At 42.2% G+C, this 27,004-nt stretch overlaps 1 protein-coding gene across 1 annotated transcript in view; it reads right to left on the reverse strand.

Annotated features, from left to right (window-relative positions):
* The window catches only part of ANKH (ANKH inorganic pyrophosphate transport regulator), a 104,006-nt gene that overhangs the window by 21,499 nt on the left and 55,503 nt on the right, over positions 1–27,004 (reverse strand). The window contains exons 2-8 of the mRNA XM_074146436.1: positions 24,222–24,438; positions 15,241–15,359; positions 14,020–14,103; positions 11,379–11,549; positions 10,644–10,778; positions 6,802–6,894; positions 2,917–3,012 (exon numbers count right to left, since the gene is read on the reverse strand). Coding sequence (XP_074002537.1) covers positions 2,917–3,012; positions 6,802–6,894; positions 10,644–10,778; positions 11,379–11,549; positions 14,020–14,103; positions 15,241–15,359; positions 24,222–24,438 — 915 coding nt within the window. The remainder of the gene's footprint in view (positions 1–2,916; positions 3,013–6,801; positions 6,895–10,643; positions 10,779–11,378; positions 11,550–14,019; positions 14,104–15,240; positions 15,360–24,221; positions 24,439–27,004) is intronic.

A 27,004-nucleotide genomic window follows, 5' to 3' on the forward strand; every position in this document is an offset into this window, starting at 1 on the left:
CCCAAAGAACAAGATGTTACCTACGGTGATGCCACTAGCCTGACCGCCATTTGTTGCAGTAGATCCTCTCCAGCAAAACACAGCAACCATTGATGACCACGGGAGCTTAGTTACAGTGGCCATCTGATGTGGCTGCAACAGAGGCAAATTCGAAGTCAAGTTCCTTAGAACCTGTGGCATGTAATAACTTGAGTCATATGTCATACTGACGTCTACTGAGCTTGTGTGCTGAAGCATTTTCAGGCTCAGGCCCTTGAACCAAACCGAGTCTTTATAGCTCATGTGTCTATTTTCCGCTCTGTCCATTGACAAGCAATCCTAAGAATCTGTCACTAGTAGGCAAAAATAGAAAGAGGGCAGGAAAAGCTATGGACCTCAAAAGCGTTTCTGGAATTTCAGTGTGGACAAGTCTCTCATGATGAGCTTATGAAAGAACTGCCCTTGAAAGTACTATGGAGAACTTTTGGAAAAAACCAAATCCTGTAAAGTTACAAAACAAAAGCCTACTGCAGTAATTAAACATTACTCTGCAGAGGATTGTGACAATAATGTGAGAAGCTCATGATCTATGAGAACTTGAGCTAGCTGATAAATGCCCAGAAGGGTTAAGAAAACAGTCAGTCAAGAGAAAGCTTTGAGATTGAAATAGTATTCTCAGAACAATTTATAAAGACGAAAGCTTTCCCCTTTGTGGGTCTTTAACAATGCTGACAGACTTCAAGGGAGGCTCCAGCTGGAGAGAGCATAACCTTTGCCTGGCACTGCACACAAGAGAACACCTCAAGGTGTGTGATGCTAGGTAACACGAAAGCCATGGAAAGTCTCCAGACAATGGCCAATTCAGTGGAGGCATATGTCTGTCTCCGTTACGTGCTGTAGGAAATACAAGTTAGAGCCAGAGCTGTTGGTCTCTAAGCCACATGAAAAGAGTTCAAGCTTAAGTCTAGAAATTAATAGACAGAGAAGATGCCACATCGGCTCGTGCAATTCTGTCTTCGATGGTGGCCAGTTGTAGCCATTTAGGGAAAAAGTATAGGAAATAAAGAGCAGAAAAAAATCTCCTAAATCAGCTATGAATGGATTGAGTTGCTTCATTTTCAATTGTAAAATAAGACAGAGTACTGTATCCCACTTTCCCAGGTCGTTACAAGGGGGTGGGAATGGTTACAAATACTTCAGGCTTATGTACTGTAAGGTTTCGTTTGATGTAAATTAGCTTCCCTTCATGCATAGGCCATGTGAAACCGAGTAGAAAGGCTCTACACTAAAATGAAGGGGAGAGAGAAATTAAATCAGCTCTTCATTACTCAACAGTAAAATTGTGAATGTGGGGAGAGTTACAAAGCAGCCAGCTTTGGAATGGAATCCCGCTGGGGATAAAGAGAAAATCTGTCTGGAGTATGAGCAGATTCAATTTTAGGACTCCAAGCACTGCATCCTAACATGATTGCAGCATCCCCCACTTGCTTTTCTAGTGTGAGGAAGGACTTTTTCTGTCAGAAACTTATTTTCTAGGCTCTCCTTGGCTTTTGTCCTGCTAGTGCAGGTACTAAGGAGCGAAGCTGTCATGGCTCCATGGGCACTGCCAGCCCTGATGGCCCCTGCCCACCCTCCAGGGCTCCCCCCACCCTGCCCATGGCCCAGGGCTCCATGTCAGACCCTGGGGCCATCAGCCCCTGCCCCGGTGACACTGCAGCAGGGGCATTCTCCAGTTCCTCACTGCCCTGCCATGCATGGCCATGGGCCCTGCTGAGCCAGGCCCATCCATGTGCCACATCCCAGGCGGGTTTGCCCATCCCTGTCCCCAGGGACGTGCCCGGTGCCAGAGCTGGGGCTGTCCCAGTGCCTCCCGGTTGCCCTGCTCCTGTCTGGTAGAGGGACAGGCCCTGTCTGCCAGGCCCTGCCACGACTGACCCTGGTGGTCCTGGAGGTGCCCAGAAGCCAGCCTAGGACTCTTTAGGACACTGTGCATGGATCACAAATCTCCTAATGACTGTCATGTACAGAGGTGTGATTGCTAATGCAAGTCCACCCCAAGTGGGAAGAGGGTGGCTTGACCAGCTCCAAGTGCTAATGTAAATCCATCCCATGTAGAAACAGAAGTTGGATTCACGGATTCACCCCAGGTCATCTGCTCCATTCTTTGCTACGATCCCCACCACCTGCATGAGTTTTCTTCCACAACTGCCTGTTTGATGCCAAAAAGACTTGTGCAGAAACAGTTTTCTTGGGGAAGATGCACTGTACATAGGTGTGCAAGCTGGTAATTTTGAAATGCTGCAGGATCAGCAAAATTTCTCCCTGAATGCCAGCCCCTTGCAATGTTTCCTAGCACAGACAAGGCTTTAGATCTTGTTCTCAGCGTCAGCACCATCTCCAAAATAGCCCTTTTTAGTTCATTTTGAGAGAGAACAAAACAAACACGCACGAAAGCACTCCCAGCATGGAAGCCCAGCACCATGTGAGGCAGCAGGGAACAGTTTCGACATGTGGTGCCTGTCCCACCATTTGCAGCAGATGAAGGACGCCCAGGGACAGGCTGCCATCCCACTGCACATGGCACAAATGCACTTTTTCATTTCCCTGGCACGCTGGTTACCAGGAGTTCTGTTCGTTAAAAAAAAAGAGAAAAAAAGAAAAGCAGATCTCCTTGCATGTGACGGCTGACTTGAAATGGAAAGTAGTGAGAATTACATAAAATAACTTTAGCCCTTAAGATATCTAGCCTGAGTTAATGATAGCTGATTTTCTTAGTACTCCAGTACTATGATGACGCTCCCTCCTCCAGATAAAAGCAACAGAGCTTCATAAGAAAAGACAACTCACCTTTCTTGAACTGTTAGTGCTTTTAGCATTAGGTAGAGGAGATAATTTTCTAGTTGAGATGAAAGCCAGAGTTGAACAAAGGTTTCTTACCGTTAAGGACAATGCCATGCAAACAAAAGTGAACTTCTTGATATGTGTTGCTGTGACGGTGCTGTTGGTGTTCACCAATTTATTGCTCGGGTTATTCTAGGGTGAGAGAAAGAGATAACGAGCATTAGCTTGGCTCCAGACTACTGGGAGGCTGACGGCACCAGGGTTATGTGTTGGACCTGACTGTCTGTGCGCCTGCAAGTCTGTGCTTGTTTGCTTTTTAACCTAGAGCTTTCTGAGTACTTTGTACCATCGCAGAATATTTTCCGCTTAAACTGACAGCAACTGCTCCTATGGTCACTGAGGGCTGAGTAATCTCCCTACTTTTCTAAAGAGTAAGTCCTATTTAACAAATTCAGCTTTGAAAACGGGTGGTAGCTCTTTCTAAGGAAACTCTACATGATTTTTTTAACCTCAGTTTAAAGTTTGTAGCAAGTTTTCACTGGAAAAATAGGATTCCATTCCTTTTACCGCAGAGTGGTACCAAACCCATTCACCAATGCAAGCACCCTTACTGATCCAATTAGACACGTAGGTAATATAAACAAAGCTCCTGGAACAGCTGGCTCTGTTAATGCAGTTTAATGAAGAGAACATAATTAGGACTATTAGATGTTCCACCTTGAACATGGGCTCTGTACTCACACGGCAGCAAAGTTTTATTTAAAACAACAACAAAAGCCCTCTTCCAAATGTCTAATATAGCAAATGAAGCTGAAGATTTAAAATTGCCCTCAGGGAACACATAAAAACAAACTAAATGGTCTGTGAAAGGAGAGGATGGGATAAGAAAAGCAGGGTACCGTTTGGAGCCCTGTAGCAATAGGCTCTTGGGTCATCTATTGCATTCACCCTGGGGCTGTTTGAGACACACAAGTATGTGCCCATGATGATTAAAAAGGTACCATGAGATGTAGTACGACGTTTATTCATTCTTTATGTAACTCAGGTAGAACACCAGTGTGTCAGATGGTCAGCCTCCTGAAGGAGGCTGAAGTTACTCCTAAGGGAAATACGAACTTATGCAAACATGTTGTAGGAGTGGACAAACTGACCGTAAGCTCTGTGACGGGTACACCACTTCACACACATTCAAGTAGTTGATGGAATTTTGCAATTTAAAGCTTTTGTGGTGATCAGTGCAGGAATGGCACCTGCATAGCCCCTTACTCCTGCTTAAATATCTCCTTGGGCACATGAGGATGCCTGTAGTCAATCCAGACCCTAAAGCAGAGAGCTACTCCCAAGCCTGCCCTTTTTGGGAACAGTTTATGAAAACTCTCCGTAAACATTTTTTTCACATGTCTATTCTTATTTCTTGTGTTTCTGAAGAAATACTTTGTTATTGTTAGTTTTTATACGTGAGGATAGGCCTTGCTTAAATCACTCACCAGTGTTTAAACGAACTCTGCTGCACGGCTCAACTTTCTAACAAGGCTAAAACAATACAGAGGCAAGAAAGCATACCCAAATCCAGCCATCCAAAAGGGCCGTGAAGAAAAAGGGCTCTTGTTTTTTCCTAACTCACTGCTGCTAACTGTGTGCTTGCTGTATTCCACCCTTTGCTCTGCCTCTTGACCATGTACTCTTTATTCCTATCTCTTGCACACAGTTTACCTCTATGCAGATTACGGAGCAAAAAGAGTATCCACTCCCACCTACTAATCAGATAAATAGCGTTCACAAGTCCTCTCACAGTCAGCGTTGTTGCTCCGAATCAGACAGCAGGCACAGTCCATTAAGAGTATCACCGTATAAAACAGCAAACAGAGCACAGAACTAGGATACGCCTGTTTTCTTTTAGCAAATTGGTAGTAACCCTTAACCAGAGTGTAACTGCCAGGCCATGAGGTTGCTCTGGACACAGAGGCTCTTAACAGCCTTAAGCAGGACTCTGCATCTCTCTCATAAATGTGAACAGAGGTAATGATTTCCTTGTCTGACTTCTCCAGTAGAGCCACTGAAGAGGGGCATACTTTCTGGATCCCAAGCCCCATTAGTCAGTTAAGGCAATGCAGTATGCTTCTGATGGCCATCAGTGTTGCCAGCTTTCTGAGTAACTGACAAAAGAAAATGGGAGTTTGCACAAGTGCAAACTGTTACAGCATCTAAAAATCACAACATAGGCTTTACAGAGTCTGGAAATAAAAAGTGCTTCTATCCAGACTCTTCTGAGAAAGCCTTAGCTTAAGGAAAAAAGCTTTTGAAAGGCACAGTGACATGTGAATGACGTGTGACCGAGGGTAAAGCAATTCTCACGGTGATCTAAAAAAACCCACTGTGGGTGTCTGGTTTGGTATTTATTGTCTGAAAGGTACAGTGGAGGCATTTGCACACGTGGTTGCCAGGATGAGATACCCTTTATACTGCTGCTACTTCACTTAGCACATTTTATGCCAAATTGCTCTTAAAACATGCAACTAAAATCCCTAATATATACTTTTTTGGCAATTAGATAAACTGTACCTATCTGTGCCTTATGCTAGCTTTTTCATCCTCACATTTGTTCGACAAGAGCTTTATGAGAAGCCTTTTAACTGAAATAAACAAATCGTGGTCTAATCCTGTCACCACTTAAGCTGTCAGTACATCTTCCACCAGCTAAATGAGACCTGAATTCAGGAGTCTTAATTGCTGTGAATTTTGCTTGGCAACAGTGCATTTGATTGTGGCTCGAAACAGATGAGGTTAGCAGGCCCTGTGTTTCCTGTCCCAAACCACTTTTATCTTGCAGTTTATTGGTTTTGCATCTGCAGCTCCTTTTAAGCAGCATGATCTCTGAGAAGGCCTACATATTGTATTTTATCTGACAGGTCAATTTAGCTGTACACAGGCAGGTCAGGAAGTTATGACTGATTTGACTTTGTTTTGTTTTTAAATTCTCCTTGGAAATATGGTGGATCATACCAAATGGGGCTTGCTTCAGTAAAGCACATCCCAGAGGAAAAAACATTTTTTTCATCAGTATTTGGAACCAGAAAGGTTAGTTACTAATCGGTAAATAAAGGAAGGAGAGGATGTGGGATTTGAATTAGAGCTTCACAGGACATGACTGTTCTTTGCACAACATATGGGCTAGTGAGTACCAGTTCTAAAACAGAGCAAAAAAAGAATCTAAACAAAATTAATTTGGTTATATATTTACTCTGTGCTCAGTTCCAGGAGCAGTCCTTGCATTCTTATGTAATTACATGATTTGCCAACAAAAGTCTCCATGGTCTCAGCCAGCTAGGTCAGTACGACTAAAATAATATACGTTATCTGTTGTTACTGTCAGTCTGTGAAACAATCTTTGCTAAATATTAACATAAGCAAATGAACCCAAACCCATTTGAGACATACCGCAGAATCTGGAGCAGAGATGTGAGCTTGCTCACTCACTGATGGACAATTTTTAGAAATCACTTCATTAGCTAAGTAGATACATCGTAGTGTGTAAGTGAGGACTTTTTTTAATCCTTAAAAATACAGCACCTATCTATTCAAAAGGTAGCTTAATACCTTGTAACACAGAGCTAAGGTTAACATCATAAATCAGACAACAGTGTGAAGCCACCAAAACCCAATTCATTTTAACTAGGATTTTAAGAAAACCCTATGAGTGGGACAAGGAACAATAGGCAGCAAAAGCAAAAGTAAAGAGAAGCAAAACAATAGATGGCCATTAATACAGCCCTATTTAATCTTTGGTTTATTTTTTCAAGAATCTGTTACACTTGATTATAGAGCCATGAACTAACTTTCTTCATGTTTGTTTGTCAGAAATTCCCCTGACGTCACTGAAGTCACCCCTAAATTAAAATGTTGCAACAGAGAGGAAGAGGAGGACCATGGATGTGAAACCACACGAAAGGTATTTATTAAACCCCTAACGTGGGCACTCACCTTGTCAAAAGCAGGGTATACTGCTCTGATCTCTGTCAGCCAGCCATACGGCATGTGTCCCACAGGATATGTAGCTGTCAGAATCGCCACCGCCTATGAAAAGAGACAGGGAAACATGAACTTCAAATCTTTGAACAGAACAGTTAAACTAACGTAGGGTGACATTTCCCACCAATATCACCACATTGACCTCGACACAGTGAGAAACCAGGCAGGCGACTGGAAGCTCTTTGTTTCAGGAAGACCATCAAGAGTGGCTATCATTTGGCCCAGCATTTTAAGCTTAGGAAATCTTTTGTGCCATGAAGGTAGGTTACTCAGCTTGTTTCACCATCACTCTGATATTTAGGGATAATAGTTAACCTGAGCTGGTGTGTGGCCCTCAGCCAGCTGAATACCTCCCTCCCACATTGTTCCTGAGCTATTTTACCTACAGATACATGAGTAGCAGAATGCCTTGCAGCTCACAGTAGCTTTGGATCATATTTCATAATTTTATTTTATATACATTTTACTTGGTTATTTGTAAGTAAAACAGTTTTAAGTAAGACAGACAGACTACAAAACAATAGGCCTCAGTGGCTGAGTGACTTTGGACATCAAACTGACTGCTCCGGGCAGGAGACACTTATGAGACAAAAATAAAAGCTCTCCCCACTTTGTTGCTCATCAACTAAAACCAGACAAAAATAATTCCAGAAGACCGTTTTTATCATAAGAAACAATTCACTACCTGCAATTTAAAACTAGGCCCTTTTGCACTTTCACAAGTACAGTACAAGACGTACATCAAAGACACACACACCCCTCCTACATACTAGTATATGAAAGATTTTGCTGATGTTTCTGGCTTCTGCAGAAAAAAATCAAATACATGTATTTCATGTCTTTCACATAGGAAGGGTGTTTAGGGAGCTCTTTCTGCAGCTGCTTGGAAATGTACTGTCAGCCCAAGTTTTCTAGTTCTCAGAGCCGAAGTGTTCATCTGTACTGAGAAGTACTCTCTTAATTCCAGAAATGAAAGCGTTTGACAACCTTTTGTTTGCAGGTTCAGATCTGTTACAATTCACCTGAATTCAGATTCATTTTACATCTGGCACCGGTAGTGTTAAGAAAGACCTTTTTAAAATACTGCTGTCTCTGTTTCACTCCTAAACTTTCGATGTACGTTTTCTTGGTTATCTGAGCCCATTTTCCCATTATAAATGTAATTGCTGTCCTTGCTTAGTTAAAAGATCTATACAAACACAGGACCATGCAGCAAGCTAATTTCTTCTCTGTACTGTTTAAAAAGAGGGGGGAAAGTAGTGATATCCACAGAGAGGAAGAGAGCAGGATAGATTCTTTCCTGCTAATAATAGCTTTAATAAATTTAATGTACCTTGCAAAAGTAATTGGTTCAAAGAAAACAAATTGGAATTTAAAGACAGTACCCTTTTAAATTGCAATTCCCGCCTCCCTTTCATTATTGTATTTTCAGCAGAATTTCCATCTGTATGAAGATGGAAAGTGATTTTAGCAGTGATTTTTCTTCCAGTATTTTTTCTCAATTGGTGGGATCCCAAAACATGTGCATGAAAGCTTTCCTAAATGTCTAGAACCTGTATTTGATAAGTGAAAAAGAAACCTGTTGAAGCCAACAGCAAAAAAGGAACCCCAATCACCATAACTGTGCTGGCAGTCCAAAGAGAAGCAGTGGGAGTTGTCCAATGCAAGTGGACTTGCTGATCTCATGAAGGTGCTACAGCCTAGCCCTTCACAGGGACATCCTTCCCACGTTAAAAGTCGCTGATATTATTGAACAAGGGACCTATAAAACTTCTGTCTATACTGATGCTCCAGACACTGATGTTATCTGTGTTGCCAGCACCTCCCTTTTCAGAGGCAATTATTTCAGAAATCAGAGATAGCTGAAATATGACCATTACTGTTCACATAAAAATGTACATGTAATCAGCTGTGACATGTATTTGCAGTCATCCTAACAGCAACAAAATGCAATAGGCTAGCCATGAAATACCTAAAATCAAAAGTTACCAAGAAATGCAAAATTGATTTCTGCTAACCCACTCTGGCCCCCCTTGTACTGAGACTGCTATTAATGCATAGTCTGATCCCTGATTTACACATGTAGAAGCCTTAACATTTCCTAAATTCTCTCTCCACAGCTGTTTATTTGCAGTCACTGGCAACTTCTGAGTGAGTGAAATACACAGTATTGCATATGACAAATTAACAGCGCTGACAGAATGTTTGTTAGGCATCAGCTGTATGAATTTTCCTTTCCATTTAGTATCTTACAGCTTTGTTTTTCCCATGGAAAAAAACATGAGAGATGTGCTAATGACTCTGTGGATCTAGACATTCTCCCACCACAACTGGCAGGAAAGATCCCTCACACTTCTTAAGAGAGTAGATCAGCTCATGGTGAGCACTGGTGAAGGCTCTGCATCACGATTAGAAGTCTGGCTCCCATCAGCTACAGGAGACTATTGGAGTAATCTGAAATTCCTCAAAAGAAACAGGGTGCATTTCATACTCCAAACAGGCGACAGATTTTTTTAGTGTGCTTCCTTACATCTCTACTCTAGTCTGTGTGATGCACTGACTGCTAACAGTAGGATTGCTTCACATCAGTTTGCCTGCCCATAAATATATATGACATGAAACAGTGCAACACGGGACTACGGACAACTTTCCTAAAATCTCTGGGATCTCAATGCTCCAGAGCATATGTACTTACATGTAGAGCATGAAAACCTGGGATGCAGGAACTGTTCAGTGAAAAAATTCTACTGGCCTTGTTGAGGGTGAGGTCCCACCAGGCCTGGTGGGAAACACTGAGAAACACTCATGGTAAGAGTCCAAGCAGTCTTCTCTTCAAGGATTGAACTTGCCCCTTCTTCTTTCAAGAAGAACTTGCCCCTGATGAAGTTCAACAATGGCAAGTGTAGGGTGCTGCACCTGGGGAGTAATAACCCCATGCACCAGTACAGGTTGGGGGCAGACCTGCTGGAGAACAGCTCTGAGGAAAAAGACCTGGGAGTCCAGTGGACAACAGGATAACCACGAGCCAGCAATGTGCCCTTGTGGCCAAGAAGGCCAATGGCATCCTGGGATGCATCAGGAAGAGTGTAGCCAGCAGGTCGAGGGAGGTCATTCTCCTCCTATACTCTGCCCTGGTGGAGCCCCATCTGGAGTACTGTGTCCAGTTCTGGGCTTCCCAGTTCAAGAAGGACAGGGAACTGCTGGAGAGGGTATAGCAGAGGGCTACAAAGATGATTAGGGGACTAGAACATGTCTCCTATGAGGAAAGGCTGAGGGACTTGGGTCTCTTTATTCTGGAGAAGACTGAGGGGGGATCTGATCAATGCCTATAAATACTTAAAGGGTGGGTGTCAAGAGGATGGGGCCAGTCTTTTTTCAGTGGTGCCCAGTGACAGGACAAGAGGTAACGGCCACAAACTGGATCATAGGAAGTTCCATCTAAACATGAGGAGAAACTTCTTTACTTTGAGGGTGGCACAGCGCTGGAACAGGCTGCCCAGAGGGGTGGTGGAGTCTCCTTCTCTGGAGACATTCAAAACCCGCCTGGACACATTCCAGTGCAACCTGCTCTAGGTGGACCTGCTCTGGCAGGGGGGTTGGACTAGATGATCTCCAGAGGTCCCTTCCAACCCTTTTTCATTCTGTGATTCATTCTGTGATTCTGTGATAAAGAGAGCACTAAACAGAAATGTACTTAGGCCAAATTTTTCTTGCCAGCACAGATAAGAAGAAAAACACAGAGGCAACTCAACATAAATGGCATTTACAGTAATGGGGAGCACTGACTTTCTTACCTCTGTGGCTGAAGAACTGCCACCTAGGTCCCGGGAGACAAAAAGGTTGACAATGGGCCTACTTATTCGCTGTGTTGCCAAAATTAATGCCAAAGGCCACCAGAAACTCAGCATCTTCCTTATTGTAGCCTCTCCCTGCAACACATAGGAAAAAGTAAAAAAACAAAGAAGTGGCTTTGGAAAGAAACACACAGAACAACCAGAAGCACAGAGAAAGGACTTTTGCTTTTCCCACCCACTGTCACTTTGGTATATTCATTTCAAGTGTTTTCAATAGCTGGAGCCTAAAATGTTGTCACCCACGTTAGCAATACTGATTCCAAAGAAGGTGTGTCTCAATAAATAATGCATGAAGTATCTATCTGCGAATTTGTTCTGGCTACCAGACAAAGATATGTGAACACCAGTATGACATTTCAGGAAAAAGAGGAATTTTGAGACCTTTTTCCCTGTGAAATAAGGCATCCACTTCATTCTGTGCTGTCTTACAGCACTAGAAGGAGAGAGCTCAGTACAGAGGTGCTCAGTAGACAGCACGTCAATATCACTTGAAGCATTGCCTTATGTGCAGTGTTGCTGGAATAGTTTCTACTGTTTCTCTAAATGATTTTTTTTGCCCTGCATGACAGAGAGAGGAGGCCCTTCATGCACAGTGCCTTAATACAGTATTATAACACAAAAAGGAAGTTTAAAATTATTGAATTAAAAAAAACCCCACAAAGTATTAAGACATACCCCCATTTCAGGCCCACTTCTGTCAGGAATGACATCATGTATGTTCCTGTAGTATCCGAGGCATAATGTGGTACACCGGACAAGTGCTCCCATGTATAAAGACAAGATTGGGATCAGGAGAGGCTCCCTGCACTCCAAGTGACTGTGAAGCAAAATGGCTACAAAAACAACCTGCAGGGCAAGCAAATTAATTATTAGTAATTTGTCTGATTCTTCAGGGCCAACATATCTCCCATCTGACTCCCAGCTAGTCCATCTGAATCAACAACCTTGCGTGACTACAGCATCTGACTTCAAGCTTGTGGCATTTAGAAACTTTAGTCAGGACCCTCCATGCATTCGGTTATACAAACGAGAAGGACAAGAGTTAACACCATACAGAAGCTCTATTAAACAGTACTTGAAGATATGGGCAGGTGTCAGACTGGAAGCCATAAACAGGAGGAGGGTAGCATGAAAGTCTGGCAAGGTCTGGCAGCCAGCATGTGGCTGAGTGTCACCCTTCCCAGGAGAATGTGCTATTCTGATACACACTGAGGCCGGAGACGAGCTTCTAGGGTCTGTTTCTAAACCCTGCTTTTCTTTGGAGAGGTGAGGGTGCAGTGGCAATTAAAAAGCCAGATGTTCTGAAGTATTCACTTCAGCATTTAGAAGCAGGAAGTCTTATGCCATCCTAATTTTCTACTTTTTTTGAGTGAAATTTCAGTATTTCATCATTTTCCCTTTAGCTGTCCAAGTGCCACACAGGTGTAACTGAAATGGAAATTTTTGGGCTAATGAACAGCTCACAATTCAGTCTCGTAAGATTAAACGCACAATCCAGAAAATGTGAAGGAATTGATTAATATGATATTATTCTCTTCAATTAAGTACAGAACTGATGGCGTGCCTGTTAAATTCCAAATGTCTCTGGATGGGCGACACAACTGGGAATGAAACTGTGTTTTGTTCTGTGAACACCAGAATCAAGGACAACCCTGCCAGGACATGCTGGCATTCAAGTGAGTGACACATTGTTCAGGGGCAGGTTCTCTCCTTCACTGCTAAAGCTCAAGAAATACTTAAGAAAAACCACACTGCACACATGTTTATTAGGCAGGCCACATTGTTTATGAAGGTTTGCAAACTGCTCTTTTGAACCCTACAACAGAATTTTCAGTAAACAGAAGCAAGGCCAGTCACAAAAAGTGTGTATATGAACCTACCCAAAGAGAATTAGCTACTGCCTTTGAACCTATTGCTTGTGTAAGGGCAACTGCAGGTGTAGGGAATTCCATGGTGTGGAGAATCACAACTTTTTGTCTACCAGATTTGCTTTTGCTCTGTGCAATATTTTGTTGAGAGAAGATGACAGGTGTCTTATTCTTCACAACCCTGGCACCCCACTCACCAACCATTGCGAAAAGAGCACGTGTACCACGGCCAAAATAAAAATTTATTTCTATATTCAGATGTATGTGACCCAGCATGCATCTAGGGTCAGCAAACTTTGTAGGTCACATTAGAACAAGAGCAGATCCTGAGAGTTAAGGTAATTTACAGTAACTGGTATTATCTTCAGGGATTTAGTGCAGTACTGTAGAGGGGAAGATCTGCCAAACATAGAATAGCAGCTGACTGAACGGTTCAACTTGGTTTATGGTTTGCTCATATTTAGTGGGAGGAAAATGGTATGGAAAATTGAACTAAGTGCTGTTGACTTCATATTTCCTTTGATCTTGTCCTGTTATTATCCTCTTTCTTACCCAGTCATTAGACCATTCAGCTGGTAATGGGGCAGTACAGCAACTGTTTTACAGGTGCTGGGACTCTCCATTTCATAATATTTTTATATATGCTTTAAAAAGAGGGCTATATATTGGTTCTTGAGTGCTACAACACTGGCCATCAGCAATGTGTATGAATGTTGTTTTTTAAGTGCGTCTGATATAGAAAGCAACAGGATATTTAACACCTCCCTCACAAATGAAAGTTCAAACAACATTTGGTCTTCTCTGCATCAGCCAGATCCCTTCTGATGCAGTTCTGAGCCTTCACCTTTTCTACCACTAACAAGAACAGTGCCATACTGGCACTCAGAAGATGGCTCACACAACTGCATTTCACTTGATTAGACAGCATGTGCAAAACTGGCAGGTGAACTGGAGAATCAAGCCTTCACTTCCCCATCTACAAGCCCCACAGAGGATTTCAGTGCAACTGTGTGAAGTGTGGGGGAGAATGCACACGGGGGAGAAAGGTCTCTTTCAAAGCACTCCATCAGCCTCAGGATTGGTAGAAGCCATCAGTCTCTTTGCCTGACCTTTCTTTTTCCCAGATGTACACATGTATATATAGTTTGTTTCTCAGGTGGAGGTGCTGGAAGACATGGCCCTAACCCAAATAATCCTGGTTCCCTCCTCTTGACATTACTTTGGGATTGACTTGATCCAGTCAAGCCAGACCAGCCAAAACCACAACTGCCTGCAAACAGCCTCCACATGATGGGGAAACAACCAGAGAAGAACACACAAGATTACTTCCTCTGGTGTGTCATTCACAGCAGAGAGAGAAGACAGTCTCTGGACAGAAGAGTCCCTGCTTAGGAAAGCGTGTAGTCCGTAACACAACAGAAACAGTGACTGCTAAGAGGAGTTATTACCTGAGCTATGACATCTGAGATGGAGGCACATCCCACTAGGAAACTGTACTTGTGTTTCAGCAGAATCCCAGCATGGGTCCACGCCTGAAAAAAAGGCAGACGAGTTTGGGAAATGATTATGATATTTGTGACAGATTTCAGGGTCCCAGAATGCTGTTTTCTGGTTGTTACATTGTACACAAACAACTTAGAAAGCTCTTTTCCACCAGCAGTACCTGGTGTGAACCTGGGCAAATGTTAAGCTGGTAATGCAGAGAAAGCACTGCTACATTCAGTTCCTCATTGCCAGGACCATCATGGAGAATGGGAATAATTTAACAGACTCTGTAGAAATTTCTGAGCAGATCTACCAAGAAACTGCCCCCTCTTCATAAAAAAGATGCTGCACAGGATGGGTTATCATACTAAATAATCTGAGAGAAAAGTGTTTCTTCTCATTCACCAGTTGGATGCACCTGGGAAGTGTAATATTCATTGGCCCACTGAAGTATACCGAGTCCTGTCTGGAAAAGAAAACTTAATGATCCATCTTCTTTTTATTTTCAGCTACTGTTTCAAGCAGATAAAGTGATAGAGAAAGTGATGGAGGCATGCCATGAGAAGGTTATCCTTCATGAGTTTTACATAGAAGCAGAGGCGTTAAAGAGAGCTGTCGTATTGTTATGTTGTGCAGGCCACAAGCAGTGAGCCTGGTGATCTGGGAAGCAGCAGCCCATGCCACGCTTGGCTCTCTTGCCTAAGTATTTGAGATATACTACACTTAGCTACGCTTGCAAAAACTGATGGTAAGAAATATCTCTTCAACAAATTTGCTTTGAGAAAATATTGAGCTTATTCCTTGTGAGCTCTGCAGGTGATCTGGGAATGCAAGGCACATCCAACTCTTTCACTACAAATTGGAATGAGAGGACACAGACAGACAAATGGTGCAGCTCCTAAGAAGACAACCAGAGCTTTCCAGCATGCACATACTCTAACAAGGCAGCTGAGGTTTTTTACATTTATCATGATCTCTGGATGTTCAAAGTCCACCCAGAGGCTTTTTCCAGGCATCAGGAGATGATGAGCAATATCCAGAGCTACTGCTTGGAAAGGATACACCTTCCTTCTGCACACATTGAGTTTCCCATCGGGTAACAGACTTTGCAAACTAAAATCAGAAAAAAAACCCAACCTCAAAACCCATTCATATTAAAATTCATTTCTGAATCAGGAACTTACCATGGCATCCATAAAAGGGAAGGCAGCAAGATAAAGGAAGGCCCTCCGAGTTTTACTTCCCACAGATTCATCCACATGGTGCAGCTTATTAATGATGTAATACCCCAAATCACTATATGCTGTAGAGACAGAAGAATAGGAATGAATAATAAAGGTTACACATGGACTCTAGGTAAGATACTCAGAAGTACCTGAAAGACTGTGACGTCTTAGGAGCTCGGACATGCATCCACTTAGCAAACAGCTGCAGGGGCTTCAGGATATTACAGCCTCACCAGCTGCTGTTTATGAATAAGAAGTGCTCTCATGGTTCTTTTTCAAGTAACCTTTGGCAAAGGAGTGATAACAAATGGCTGGGTTGGGAGATGGGTATAGTAAGTGCACATCTGTGTGCTAAATGAACACACTGGTACTCCAGAAAATCTACTGCTCTTTCATAAATGCAAGACTCTTTGTTCAAAAAGCTGTTTTCACCAGGTATTGTGTATCTCATGGGCTGTAGTACCTTACAGATCCTGAAACCATCTACTGTCACTGAGTTCTCATGACATTACCTGTAAACCTGCCCAAAGCTATAAAAGGATACTATGAATTGCAAAGGCACACAACAAATCACACTCATTATGCCTCTCCCTTACTCTGCCTAATGATCACCTCTGCTGGGACCTGTCAGGGCACCGTGTAGTTCACTGTACAGTCTCTGGGCAGCCTCGACCAGCCTTAATTTTCATCCTATCTGGAGCTGGCATCTCAGGAGCCACAAGCCAGAAACGGGCACTGCTGGAAGTCAGGGGCTTGCCACTTCCAAGCGCCAGTATGTTACTTTGCCATCCTGTTTCAACCCTAGATGGTTAGTGTTGGGCAACATGCCTCTTCCCGGGTCTCTCTTCCCAAGGTGTTGGGTTGAAAACAGCACAAACGTAGGGACTCGCCACACGTCTCTCTAAAGAACTGCTTACGTTTCTGTTAGTAACCACGTTATCCAGCTGTTCTAATAACCCCAGAGTCCTACCCATGACTGGGAATAATGAAGAGCTAGCTATGACTTGAGTCTCTGAACGATGAGGACTTAAATAACATGCACAGTTAAATAATCCAAATAGCTTTTAACCTTTTATAAACCATGTTCTAGACCTGTATATTATTATGTAGTTTCCTCTATATGCTTGTAATAACTGTTAGAAGAGTAACTAGGTTGTAAAGTAACCGCCCAACACAAATAACAGCAGAATTACTTGTGCCTGGGGAATCTTACCTCAGTTCTCTTCCACTTGTGTCTTCTCTTTGGTAATTATTTCAAATGTGAACATCTATCTGATTTTCCATTTATAACAACTCTACTATTATCATTGTCCAGACCTTCATACAGGGTATTTCAGGAAACTCATTCTTTTCATGCATGCAGGTCACACAATCGGATTGACAAATACACCAGTTGTTCAGTTCAATCTTTTTAGCCTAAAACTAACTTTCATAACTCATAAACAGTGTTTGGAAGCAATTAAAGAGGATTTTAAGTCATCATTGTTTTATGATGGCTTAGGGATACAGCAGTTAAATAGTTGTTAACAGGTCTGAAAAGACTTTAGAGTCAGAACAAGACAGAGTAAACAAGGTAGCAAAAAAGAAAGTGCTATGACAGCACTGGGAAGGGGCATGAGCCTCCCTCCAGATAACCAGGACTGCCCAAAAGATGCTAAAATGTTAAAAACTCCCTTTCCCTATGCTGGTCCCCATCTTTATGTCTTTCATCTGAAACATAAGAGACTCACAGACTATCAATTTACCCAGTAATCCCCAAGTTGCTTAGCTATCCTCCTGGGCCCAACCTTGTTTCCTTTTGAACAGAATTAAGGAAAATCTTTAAAACAGGATTCCAACCTGTCCCGAGTGCAGGGAGGCCAGTTTAGTTCTTTAAGTGTCCATGTGTTTGTAGCAGCCCAGTCACACATCAAGCACAGCCTCTTTTTATTTTTGCATGAATGTCCATACATCAATTTTTGCTCAGTATTTTGAAAACTCTCTGTTATGAGAGTTATCTTGCATGATAAATCCTTGTGGAAAGTTGCTTTTAAGGCAGGGCAGTACATGGATATTTCTGAATCAACTTATTTGAATGAAGGAGAGGAAGTTTGGAAGGCACATGAGGCAAGCCACCTGTGAGGGTCAGATTCATTGAGCTGTCTCTTTGGTCCCATTGAAATTGCTTAACAGTTCTTCTGTACAAAACCCTAAAAACTGCTGCAGGAAACACAGCAGTATGATTCCCCACATGGTGACTGACAGAATCAGAGTCCAGGTACTGAGGAACCTGCTCCTGTGGAGAGGTCTCCACCAGCAGTGCAGTGCTGGGAAGACAGCACACTGCAGAGGTCACCCTCCGTGCTCTCTATGCACTTCACCCACTGGGCTTCTCCTGCTTTAAAGCAAACTTTTAAACTGCTTAGAAAGTGAGTAATAAGTAATTTTTTTGGCTCTAAAAGCCACTGAGGTGTTTAAATTCTTTTTTTTTTTTAAACTTTACTGTCACAGGAAAATTACAGAATCAGGGTACAGAGGCTGAACTAAGTTCACTTGTAGGAACAGACAGTTCACCACAGGGTTGTGGTTTATTGGCAGGATGCTCTCCAGGGAGTTGTACCACCACAGCCCACAACACCACATTTTTAAGATTTCTAGGGATATCAGTGCTGTGCTCTGTAACCTATAAGATTTTTTTAATTCTCCCCTCATCCCCCCTCATCATGAAAAACAGTCTGATTTTTTAATATGATTTTGATTTTAAAATTGTTAATGTCTAAACTTAAAAGATAGTTTTAAAATAGTCAACTATTTTCTTCCCCATGTCAGTGAAAACACACAATCACTTTTGCTGATGTCAATGAATGTTTCCATCCTCAGAAAGGAGGACTCAGCAAGCTGAGATTTACTGACAAATATACAGGCATGTGTCTCTGAGCTGTGAATAAAGCAATTGCTGATGCAATTAGAACTTAACCTTGGCCAACCTTACAAACTTATGAAGCATGATACAAAATTAATAACAGAGCTGAAGAGTATTACATGAAGCTAAAGCAGATGGCTCTTTCCATTCCTTGCATCATTTCAATGAAAACAGTGAAGTCCAACCCCAAGACAAGCTGCCTGTTTGCTCTCCTCTAAATATGTCTATGGATTAGTTTTGCTACAGCATTTAAGCAGGAATTCTTGCTTTTTTCTTTTCCAGTTGAGTTTTAAGACCCAGAAGCTTAAGAAATGACAATGAAACACTGCATACCTAATTGGATCTCCACTTCCCTATGCCAACTTATCTAGCAAGCCAATTACTACCACATACACTTCAGACATTCTTGAAACAACTGAACACACTTTTAATGATGCCAGCAGTACCGTTGTCATTTTGGAGCCGTCTGCTACCCAGCATGTTGTACTCACATCATAAAGAAAACAAAAAGAAACCCTCAAAGGAAGTGATACCATTTACCTCCAGACACAGAGCTAGATATGTCAATATTAGCTTTACTGGAGGAAAAAAAAATGGTTTTGGGTTAAAGTTTGTTCTTTTTTGATGCATTCCATTTTCATACTTTGCTGCCAGTTTTAAGAATGAACTTGGAGTCTTGAGAAGTAAAAATCTATTCTGCTTCTTGTCAGAAAGATGGCTTACATGGCCAAAACTGGTGCTGATCAGGATTTTCTTCAGCCAACTGATTCGGGCAGACAGGAGAATGCTAATTTGCAAAAAAAACCCCAAACAACGACTTCCCCCCAAAACTGAACGGCAAATCCTCATTTGGAGATGGCACAGGGTACATACATAGATTTCTTTATGTCTTTGATTAGCCTGACTAAAAGCAGAAGAAAAGCCTGTGACCCCCTTGGTAAAAGCCCAGATGATCAGAGTGTTTTAGGTTTTGTGATTTTTTTGCTTATAGTAATAAATGAATTTAATAAAACCCAACAGCTTACAAGCACCTTAATGCAGATGGATTACTGCAATCATATTTTTCTATGCTCAGCTCTAGTTACAAAATTGCATTAGTTGATTTTCCCAAATCTATCAATGACCAATGGTCTCTGAAATATTTTTAGGAAGGTCAACATCTCATAAGTCTCAAAATTAGCCCTTTTTGAACTAAAACCCAATCATTGCTATCCTAAAATCCACAAATGCTTTGGTCATAGGCTTTCTTCCTTGTTCTTTTGCCCTGAATGCCTTGCTGATAAGGAACCGCCCCTGTTGTGGAAGAAGGGTTGGGGCAGGTGGACAACCATGTTACTGCCATCGGAAGATGTTGAAGTAGGATATGTTTTTAATGAATAAAATTTTATCATCTTTTAGAAAAAAGAACCCAAAAAACCAAGACTGAATTATATTCTGATTTGTGTTCCTGTGCTATCATCTTTTTCCAGGGCAAAATGTTTAGTACAAGCCAATAGAGTGGACATTTCAGAACAAAACTGACTGGAGAGAATAGCTCAGGTTGTCATAAGCCACTCTGTAACTCCCGATCTCGAGAAAATTTCAGAAGTGTTGCATTGGCAGTAGTGGGATTACACCTATGGCTCACGTCTTATGCAGATCTTTCATGTATATGCAGTGACTGTAAATGTAGGAAATTCAAAAAAATCAGTGGAATTACTAGCAACTGCTAAAGATTTCCCCTGTGCAATCTGTGCAGAGAGCAACCCATGCCCACTAGCCTATCAATAATAAACTGGCACAAAACAAATCACTCGCATGTCTTGACCATCCAGTCTGCTGTAGGCTTGCCTGGTTACTAAAGTTCCAACCTTTTTTTCCTGGCAATGACAAATGACCCATCATGCAGTTTTTAATCAGGTGTCATGGGCACCACTTAAGGATGTCTGTTTAAGCAAAGAGGATGCTTCCCCAAAGTAACTTTTAGTGTGACCAGCAGAAGTAGGGAGGTGATTGTTCCCCTGTACTCAGCACTGGTGAGGCCACACCTGGAGTACTGTGTCCAGTTTTGGGCACCTCAATACAAGAGAGATATTGAGGTGGTGGAGCGGGTACAGAGGAGGGCAACGGAGCTGGTGAAGGGCCTGGAGCATAAATCGTATGAAGAATGATTGAGGGAGCTGGGACTGTTTAGTTTGAGGAAGAGGAGACTGAGGGGTGACCTCATCACTCTCTATAACTACTTGAAAGGACATTGTAGAGAGGTTGGTGCTGGTCTCTTCTCACAAGCAAAAAGCGATAGAACAAGAGGGAATGGCTTCAAGTTGCAACAGGATAGGTTTAGACTGGACATTAGGAAGAAGTTCTTCACAGTCAGAGTGATCAGACACTGGAACGGGCTGCCCAGGGAGGTGGTTGAGTCACCATCCTTGGATGAGTTTAAGAGTCGTTTAGCTGTGGTGTTGGGGGATATGGTGTAGGGAAAAACTTTGTAGAGTAGGGTAGATGGTTGGACTCGATGATCCCAAGGGTCTTTTCCAACCTGAATGATTCTATGATTCTATAATTCTGCCTTGTCATTTCCAGAACCTGAGAGAACTGTGCAAAGTAATATTAATATGCAGAAGGAAATAAACTTTCTCAGTACACTATTTCTCAGTAAACTAGAGAAGGACTGAACAATGCTGCTCTACTGTCAAAGAAAAAGTGCATGTCTTTCATGACACTGGTGTTAAAGGGGCCCACTTAGTATGGAGGGTTTAACAGCAGCACCATGAAATGTATTATGTTAGCATACTATTATATAAATGAATTCTCTCCTCTGTCAAGGTGGCAATTTTGTAAGAAGTCAAAATATGTAAATAGGCTTCGCATCTTGAATCCCTTTTCTTATAGCCGCAAATTCCCAGCGGAAAAAAAATCCCAGCCAAACGGGATGTTTTATACCCTGGCTACATAGCGAACTGCCCACTAGAAAACCCTAACTGGTGGCAGTGGCTGCCCCCAAAATAGCACAAGGGAAGGAAGGCAGCCTTCTGTCTTCTATTTCCAGATCACAACTGAAAGAGCAAATGCAGGAATTGTGTTCTGACCAAGGTTAGCAGCAGCATTGTAGGTGGGACGAGAATATGGCTTCAAATCTCTTTGGGTCAAGCCAACTCATTTCTTGGGTCATACTGCTACCTGTACAGGGGAGGGATAGTTGGTGAGGAGTTTGCGGACATTCATGGGAATGTGGTGAGGTGATACCTTAGGGACCCAGAGCTTGCAACTGTGAGTTCGAGTGGTTTGGCTCAGGCAGTCACTCCCACAGAGGACTGCGTTAGCCCCTGTCAGGGAACTGTAGCAGGGAGCTGGTGCTGAAGCAATGAAGCATGAGTCAGGTGGGTGAAACGGCCTGTTTTGATATTTTAAATGTGTAGAGGCTGCTGTTTGTGAGGAGCTGTGTGTGCAGACTGCAAATAGTCTCTATCACAGTTGGAAATGTGGTGATTCATTGTGGTCACTGTGTTTCTACTACCACTTGTTTTCTTCCTTCTGACTTTCAGTACTCCTCCTTATTTCATTGGGCTTTTTGTTCCCTGTTCCTTCCTGGGCTTTGATGGTCCACAGCAGACAGTCGTGTCATCTTCCTTAGCCCCATACACATGGCATGTGGAAGAAATTCAGTCCCCTGAGTGCTATTTGTTTCTGTTTTTCGTATGTCGAGCATCAGTAACTTGTGTTTTTGTCTCCTGTAGATAGTCTGTGATCGGCTTGCAGCTGCTGGGGAGTAGTTGCAGGTCCTAGCAGGCTGCCTGTCTGTCACTGGACTCCTTCTCTTCCTCCTGCTAGGCAGGTTGTGCATCTGTGGGTCAGAGAAGAATAATCAGGATTTGAAACATGTTCAAAGGAAACTTGGAACATAAAACTTGGCAACATTACCCAGGCAATTGGTGCTAGAATCTGACTAACTCCATGCTCTCAGGCGCTCTGCCAGTCTCTGCTGTGGCCTTTGCATATTTTCAGGCATAGACAAGTTAAAATACTAAAAAATATTTTGCAGTCTGCCACCATAAGCAGCTGAAAGGTTGTGTGAAGCCCTCTAATTCAGGACTTTAAAGCATGGTAACTACAGCCTTCTTTTTGCTTTTTTTCCCAATATCTGCAGAAAGGGCATTTCAGAGGTTCTTAATTCAGCTGGGTTCTATTTCCAGGCAAAGGCAAGAAAATTCTCTGGCATGTTTTTCAAATGGCTGCCCCAAACATATCCCTTCAATAAAAAGTCCCACATGGAAAATTCAGCTACATTTTTCACCTGGAAATTTGATAGTTTTAACTTAAATTTTCTTAACATCTATTATAGCTTAAAATAAATTGTTGGATGAGTAGAAAATATTTTTTTATCCAGCTGGCAAAGCCAAAAACTTTGACCAGCACTGACAGGAAAACAAGTCAGCAACTAGAAGAGCAGCTCTGGGGGCTGAAGAAACATTCCAGGCAAAGAAATATGAGAGCCAAACATACAAATGGCCCAAAGTTTATAATACTGACTCAGTAAAGCAGCCTCAACTGTAAACAAATTGAAGACGTGAACAATTGATACTGGTAAATGAATTAACTTGAATGCATGGATTCAGCTTATAAAATCAGCAACAGCTTATCCCTGGCACAGAGTTGCCATGGCTAGTGAGCCGTTACTATAAACATTTATTACGGCAGTAACATTGGGTAAAGGTAAACACCATAGTGGTGTATCAGTGGTGGAGTAAAACACATGATGGTCAAACATACTGGAGTGTTTGGGAGGCACATAAAGCTGGTGAACATAGCTGGCAGCCTGTTAAACGTTAAGAGTAGGGGGCATTTGTATTTACCAGATGGCTCTTGTACCTACTTGGGCAGGAACTACAGGCTGACCAGCAGCACGTGCTGCTCTTGAGATCCTAACAGCCTGATAATGGATGGTGCCTCATTTCCAGGCACTCCGTAACTTCATGTCAATTCTGGCTATTGCCATCACACTCATGTTTCCCATCTTTCTGTGATGGAATGACCCCCTACTGCTGGTCATCCAACTCAGTCCCACTGCTTGTCGACCAACACATGCCTCCATAGGCTGTTGCATTACCTCCCTCCTCCCATCCCTCAGAGCTCCCAGCTTTCAGGACTGTACCTGTTGAATGCAATGCGCTCTCTGCTTCTTCCTCCAGCGTCTCCTGTTCCTCGTTGCTGAGGTCCAGAGGCTTCAGCTCTGTGGAATGAGCCTTAAGGTGCAGGGAATCTGGAGCAGTTCTTGGAGGGGATGAAGTTAAAGTCTTCCAGGTCACATGCCTTTTTATTGTTGTAGTACTGGCTGATGCTTGAGTTGATACCACATTTCTCCAGGCTCTTAGGAACTGGCAAATCCTGTGGCTGCCTTACTTTTTATCTTCAGTTCATATCTCCTCATGTATTTTCTTTGCTTCAGAGTTCACTCGGGGAGCTGGTCTCAGTTTGGCATAAAGTGTTCTTAGTAACTACTTCTTCTCTTACAGGTTAGTTATTCAACAGAAGTGGATGACGACTAGTGCTAGAGGATGCTGGCACCTACTTGCTTAGAGTTTTGTACTGTGAGGTAAGTAGCAAAAGAAGTACAGAGCGAGTACACTGACAAATGTAGGGAGTACACTGTTCTGACAAACAGACCTACCAAGCACACCTTGAAGTCCTGCTAACCCCATCTGGGGAGATACTGTTAACTGCTGGTCACTTCCTGACAGTAAGACTGAGCTGTTAACTTCATGCAACCTGTCAACCTTGCCAAAGTTTTGCTCATACACCTGACTGAAAGAGATCAACATCACAGTGAGCCACCAGGCAGGCAAGCCCTGGAGGTGGAATCTGCCACTTAACAACCTGTTTAAAAAGTAATAAAAATTGTGTAGATAGGCATGATACCAGCCCAAGAGATTTAATCTCTTTTGCATCTCCTGTTGTACTTACTAATGAAATCTTAAGCTTACAGGTTCATCAGTTTGAAGAACAGGAAAGGGAAGAAAATTAAAAGACATATTAATTAGATGTGAAGTGACCTTACCTATTAAGGTATGAAATATAGCAGCTACAGCGCCAGCCACAACCATGCACAAAACTGCTTTGGTCCTGTCTCGCTTGCTGTTCACGAACACCAGGCCTACATTTTTGAAGTCACTCATCGGACCCGTGAAGAACTTCATCAGGGAGTAGGCCAGCCCATAGCTGGCCAGCATTTCCACAGCATCTTCCTTGACAGCAGCAATGCCCCTATTCAAAGCCTGTTGAAACACAGAAAGAGAAAATAATGTAGCACAAGTGAAGTGTATCAAAAACAATGTTCTGCAGCCATTTTCTGAAGGAACAAGCAAGTTCTACTCTCATCATTTTCACCTTAAGTTGGATCTTATATCTCTAGGTTTAGCAGCAGTAACTTGTGACTTGTGACACAGACGACTTCATCATTTCATACAGACAGTAAGTTCAAGTCAAGTATTAAGAATTATTGTAAATACCTATTTCTAAAGTATATAATGGAACTCCTGCTATACCAGAAGTCAGACTCTTTGCATTCTAGAGTAATTTTATGACCTGATAATAATCATGGATGATAAAGACCATTTAAATGCCACTTTGAGGCCTTAGTCCTGAACTGAGCAAAGTACAGTCCTTGCAGGCCATCTGCACAGGTAAAAACTCTTATATTATTACATGCTGAAATTTCAGGAGCTTAAACTTTTTTTTCAGGGTAATGAGCTTTTCACTACATCCCATGTAGTTGTTGTGAATAGCAGATACCATCCTACGATGCTTGTTATGAAACTAAGCCAAATACGCACATGACTAAACATATCTGTTCTCGTTTCATGTATTTCACAAGATCTGATCCTATATTCATTTATATCTCCTTGTAGCATATTTAAAAAGAAATATAGCACATGCATTTCAAGATGTATTAAGGTTCAACTAACCTACTAATTCATTCTAGGTCTGTATTTACGAAATGTCTGCCAATGAATCACTGAGAATTAGATGGATTATTTTTATAACTAAGGTGAACCATAGAAAAAAATGTGTAACTGCTTCAGATTCCAGTTTTCACCAAAATGCTTCTAAAATATTGAATAAAAATGACAGAATGACAAATTTTATCTGCAGTGTGGCAGCATCAATCACCTGATACACTCAGCAAACTGTTAAAACAAGATTTGATTCAAAAAGCATGAAGGATGAAATACGACTTGTTTTCACAAGTATTTAGCTTCTATGGGTTACAGCTGATGTGTGCTGACAGGGCCGTGGCAATGAGGCCAACCAGGAACATCTCTCCAAGCCACCCTCCAAATCTCAGTCTATCCACTTACACAGCAGTTCTAATACCGCTTTTTCTGAATGAACAAACCAGGCAGAGTATCACCGGGTAATCTTGGTGAAGTCTTTCCATTTCAAATTTAAGCTTAGTCTTTTTGTTGAAGTCTTTTGACTTTTTTTTTCTCTTCCGAAGACCATCTAAGAAAGCAATTCCCATTGCCTTCAAAAGAAATCACATCCTCATAGGAGAAATAAGTATTTCTCCTACTGTTCTTTTCCACTCTGTGAGATGTGCTTCATTTTTGAAAGCGGCACTGTCAACATCATAGCAAAAAGCCGTAGAAAATACCAACTTCTCCATCCTTGATATCTGCCAAATCTCTCTCTTGCAATTTTTTCTGACCTGAACACCTGAGGCTCCAGATGCTTTCATCTGTCTTGCTCCAGTTTGTCCCTTCCTGAAAATACCATGTGTTAGATATGGAATACCTGCAGCTGCTATATACAACCTTTTCTCGGGTATAAATAATTCCATCTATTGTATCGATAAGAGTTCAAATTATATTTAATCAGCAGATGCCAAAACTACTAATGGGTACATAAAACTGTACTCAAACAATTTGTGGAAAAGACTGTGGCTTCTGAAAGGAATAGTCAAGTTTAGCTGTCTCTTGTGATGATGCTTGTGACAATGTTGTAATCTATGTCAAGGTGTATATGGAGTTATAATATTTCCATTTAAACTTTCTAAAGAAGGTGAATGTCCCTGTTGCTATTGCCAGTAATAGATAATGCCATATGGAGGGTTCCTTGATCATGACTTCCCGCCCCTCTTTTCTTTTGTCAACAGTGAGGTATTCCTGGCAGCTTCAATTTAAACAGCTAACCAATTTCAGGTAGTCTGGTTTAAAAGCTTATTGTCACATGTAAACAGCTGAATTATTTCCAGCACAGTTTCACAAGCACAAGTGCTTCCTTCCTGGCTTGCACAACTACTGAATACCAGAGTGTGTGGAGGATGGTAATCCAATTCTGCCACGGTCCCTGGGGTAAACGTGGCTTTAGCAAATCACATCTGTCAAGAGGCGCGGCACTATGATCCCTCTACAGAGAGACAATCTTTGCCGAGCACAGTCCTCAAGCCAGTGAAACTAGCTCGGTGTGACTTTGGCCCTGGGGTAACTGAGTTTTCCACCTAAGTAGGACAGAGAGAAAGACCTGAGCACTCCTCTTTCTCTCTGGTTTTACAGGCTGAACTCTGATCTCTTTTTTATGAACAAATGACAGCCAAGTAGATACTTCTGAGTAATTTTCTCCAGAGGCACACTGTGTACCAGGTAAGGTAAACTAGGTAAGGTAAACTGGCAAAATCCAAAAGGGATTTTTGTAAGACATATGTTGCCGTTAATTTATACTCCTGTGGAACGGCTGCTTGACATGATGAAATACTCTAGAGGCTAGCCCTGAAAAAGCAATCCTCCTAAATGCTTCTTTGGAAAGATCCTTAGGAAATGAGCAGTCAGTAGGGTTGTGTAC

This window comes from Numenius arquata, chromosome 4 (genome assembly GCF_964106895.1).
Source record: "Numenius arquata chromosome 4, bNumArq3.hap1.1, whole genome shotgun sequence".
Taxonomy (NCBI): Eukaryota; Metazoa; Chordata; class Aves; order Charadriiformes; family Scolopacidae; genus Numenius; species Numenius arquata.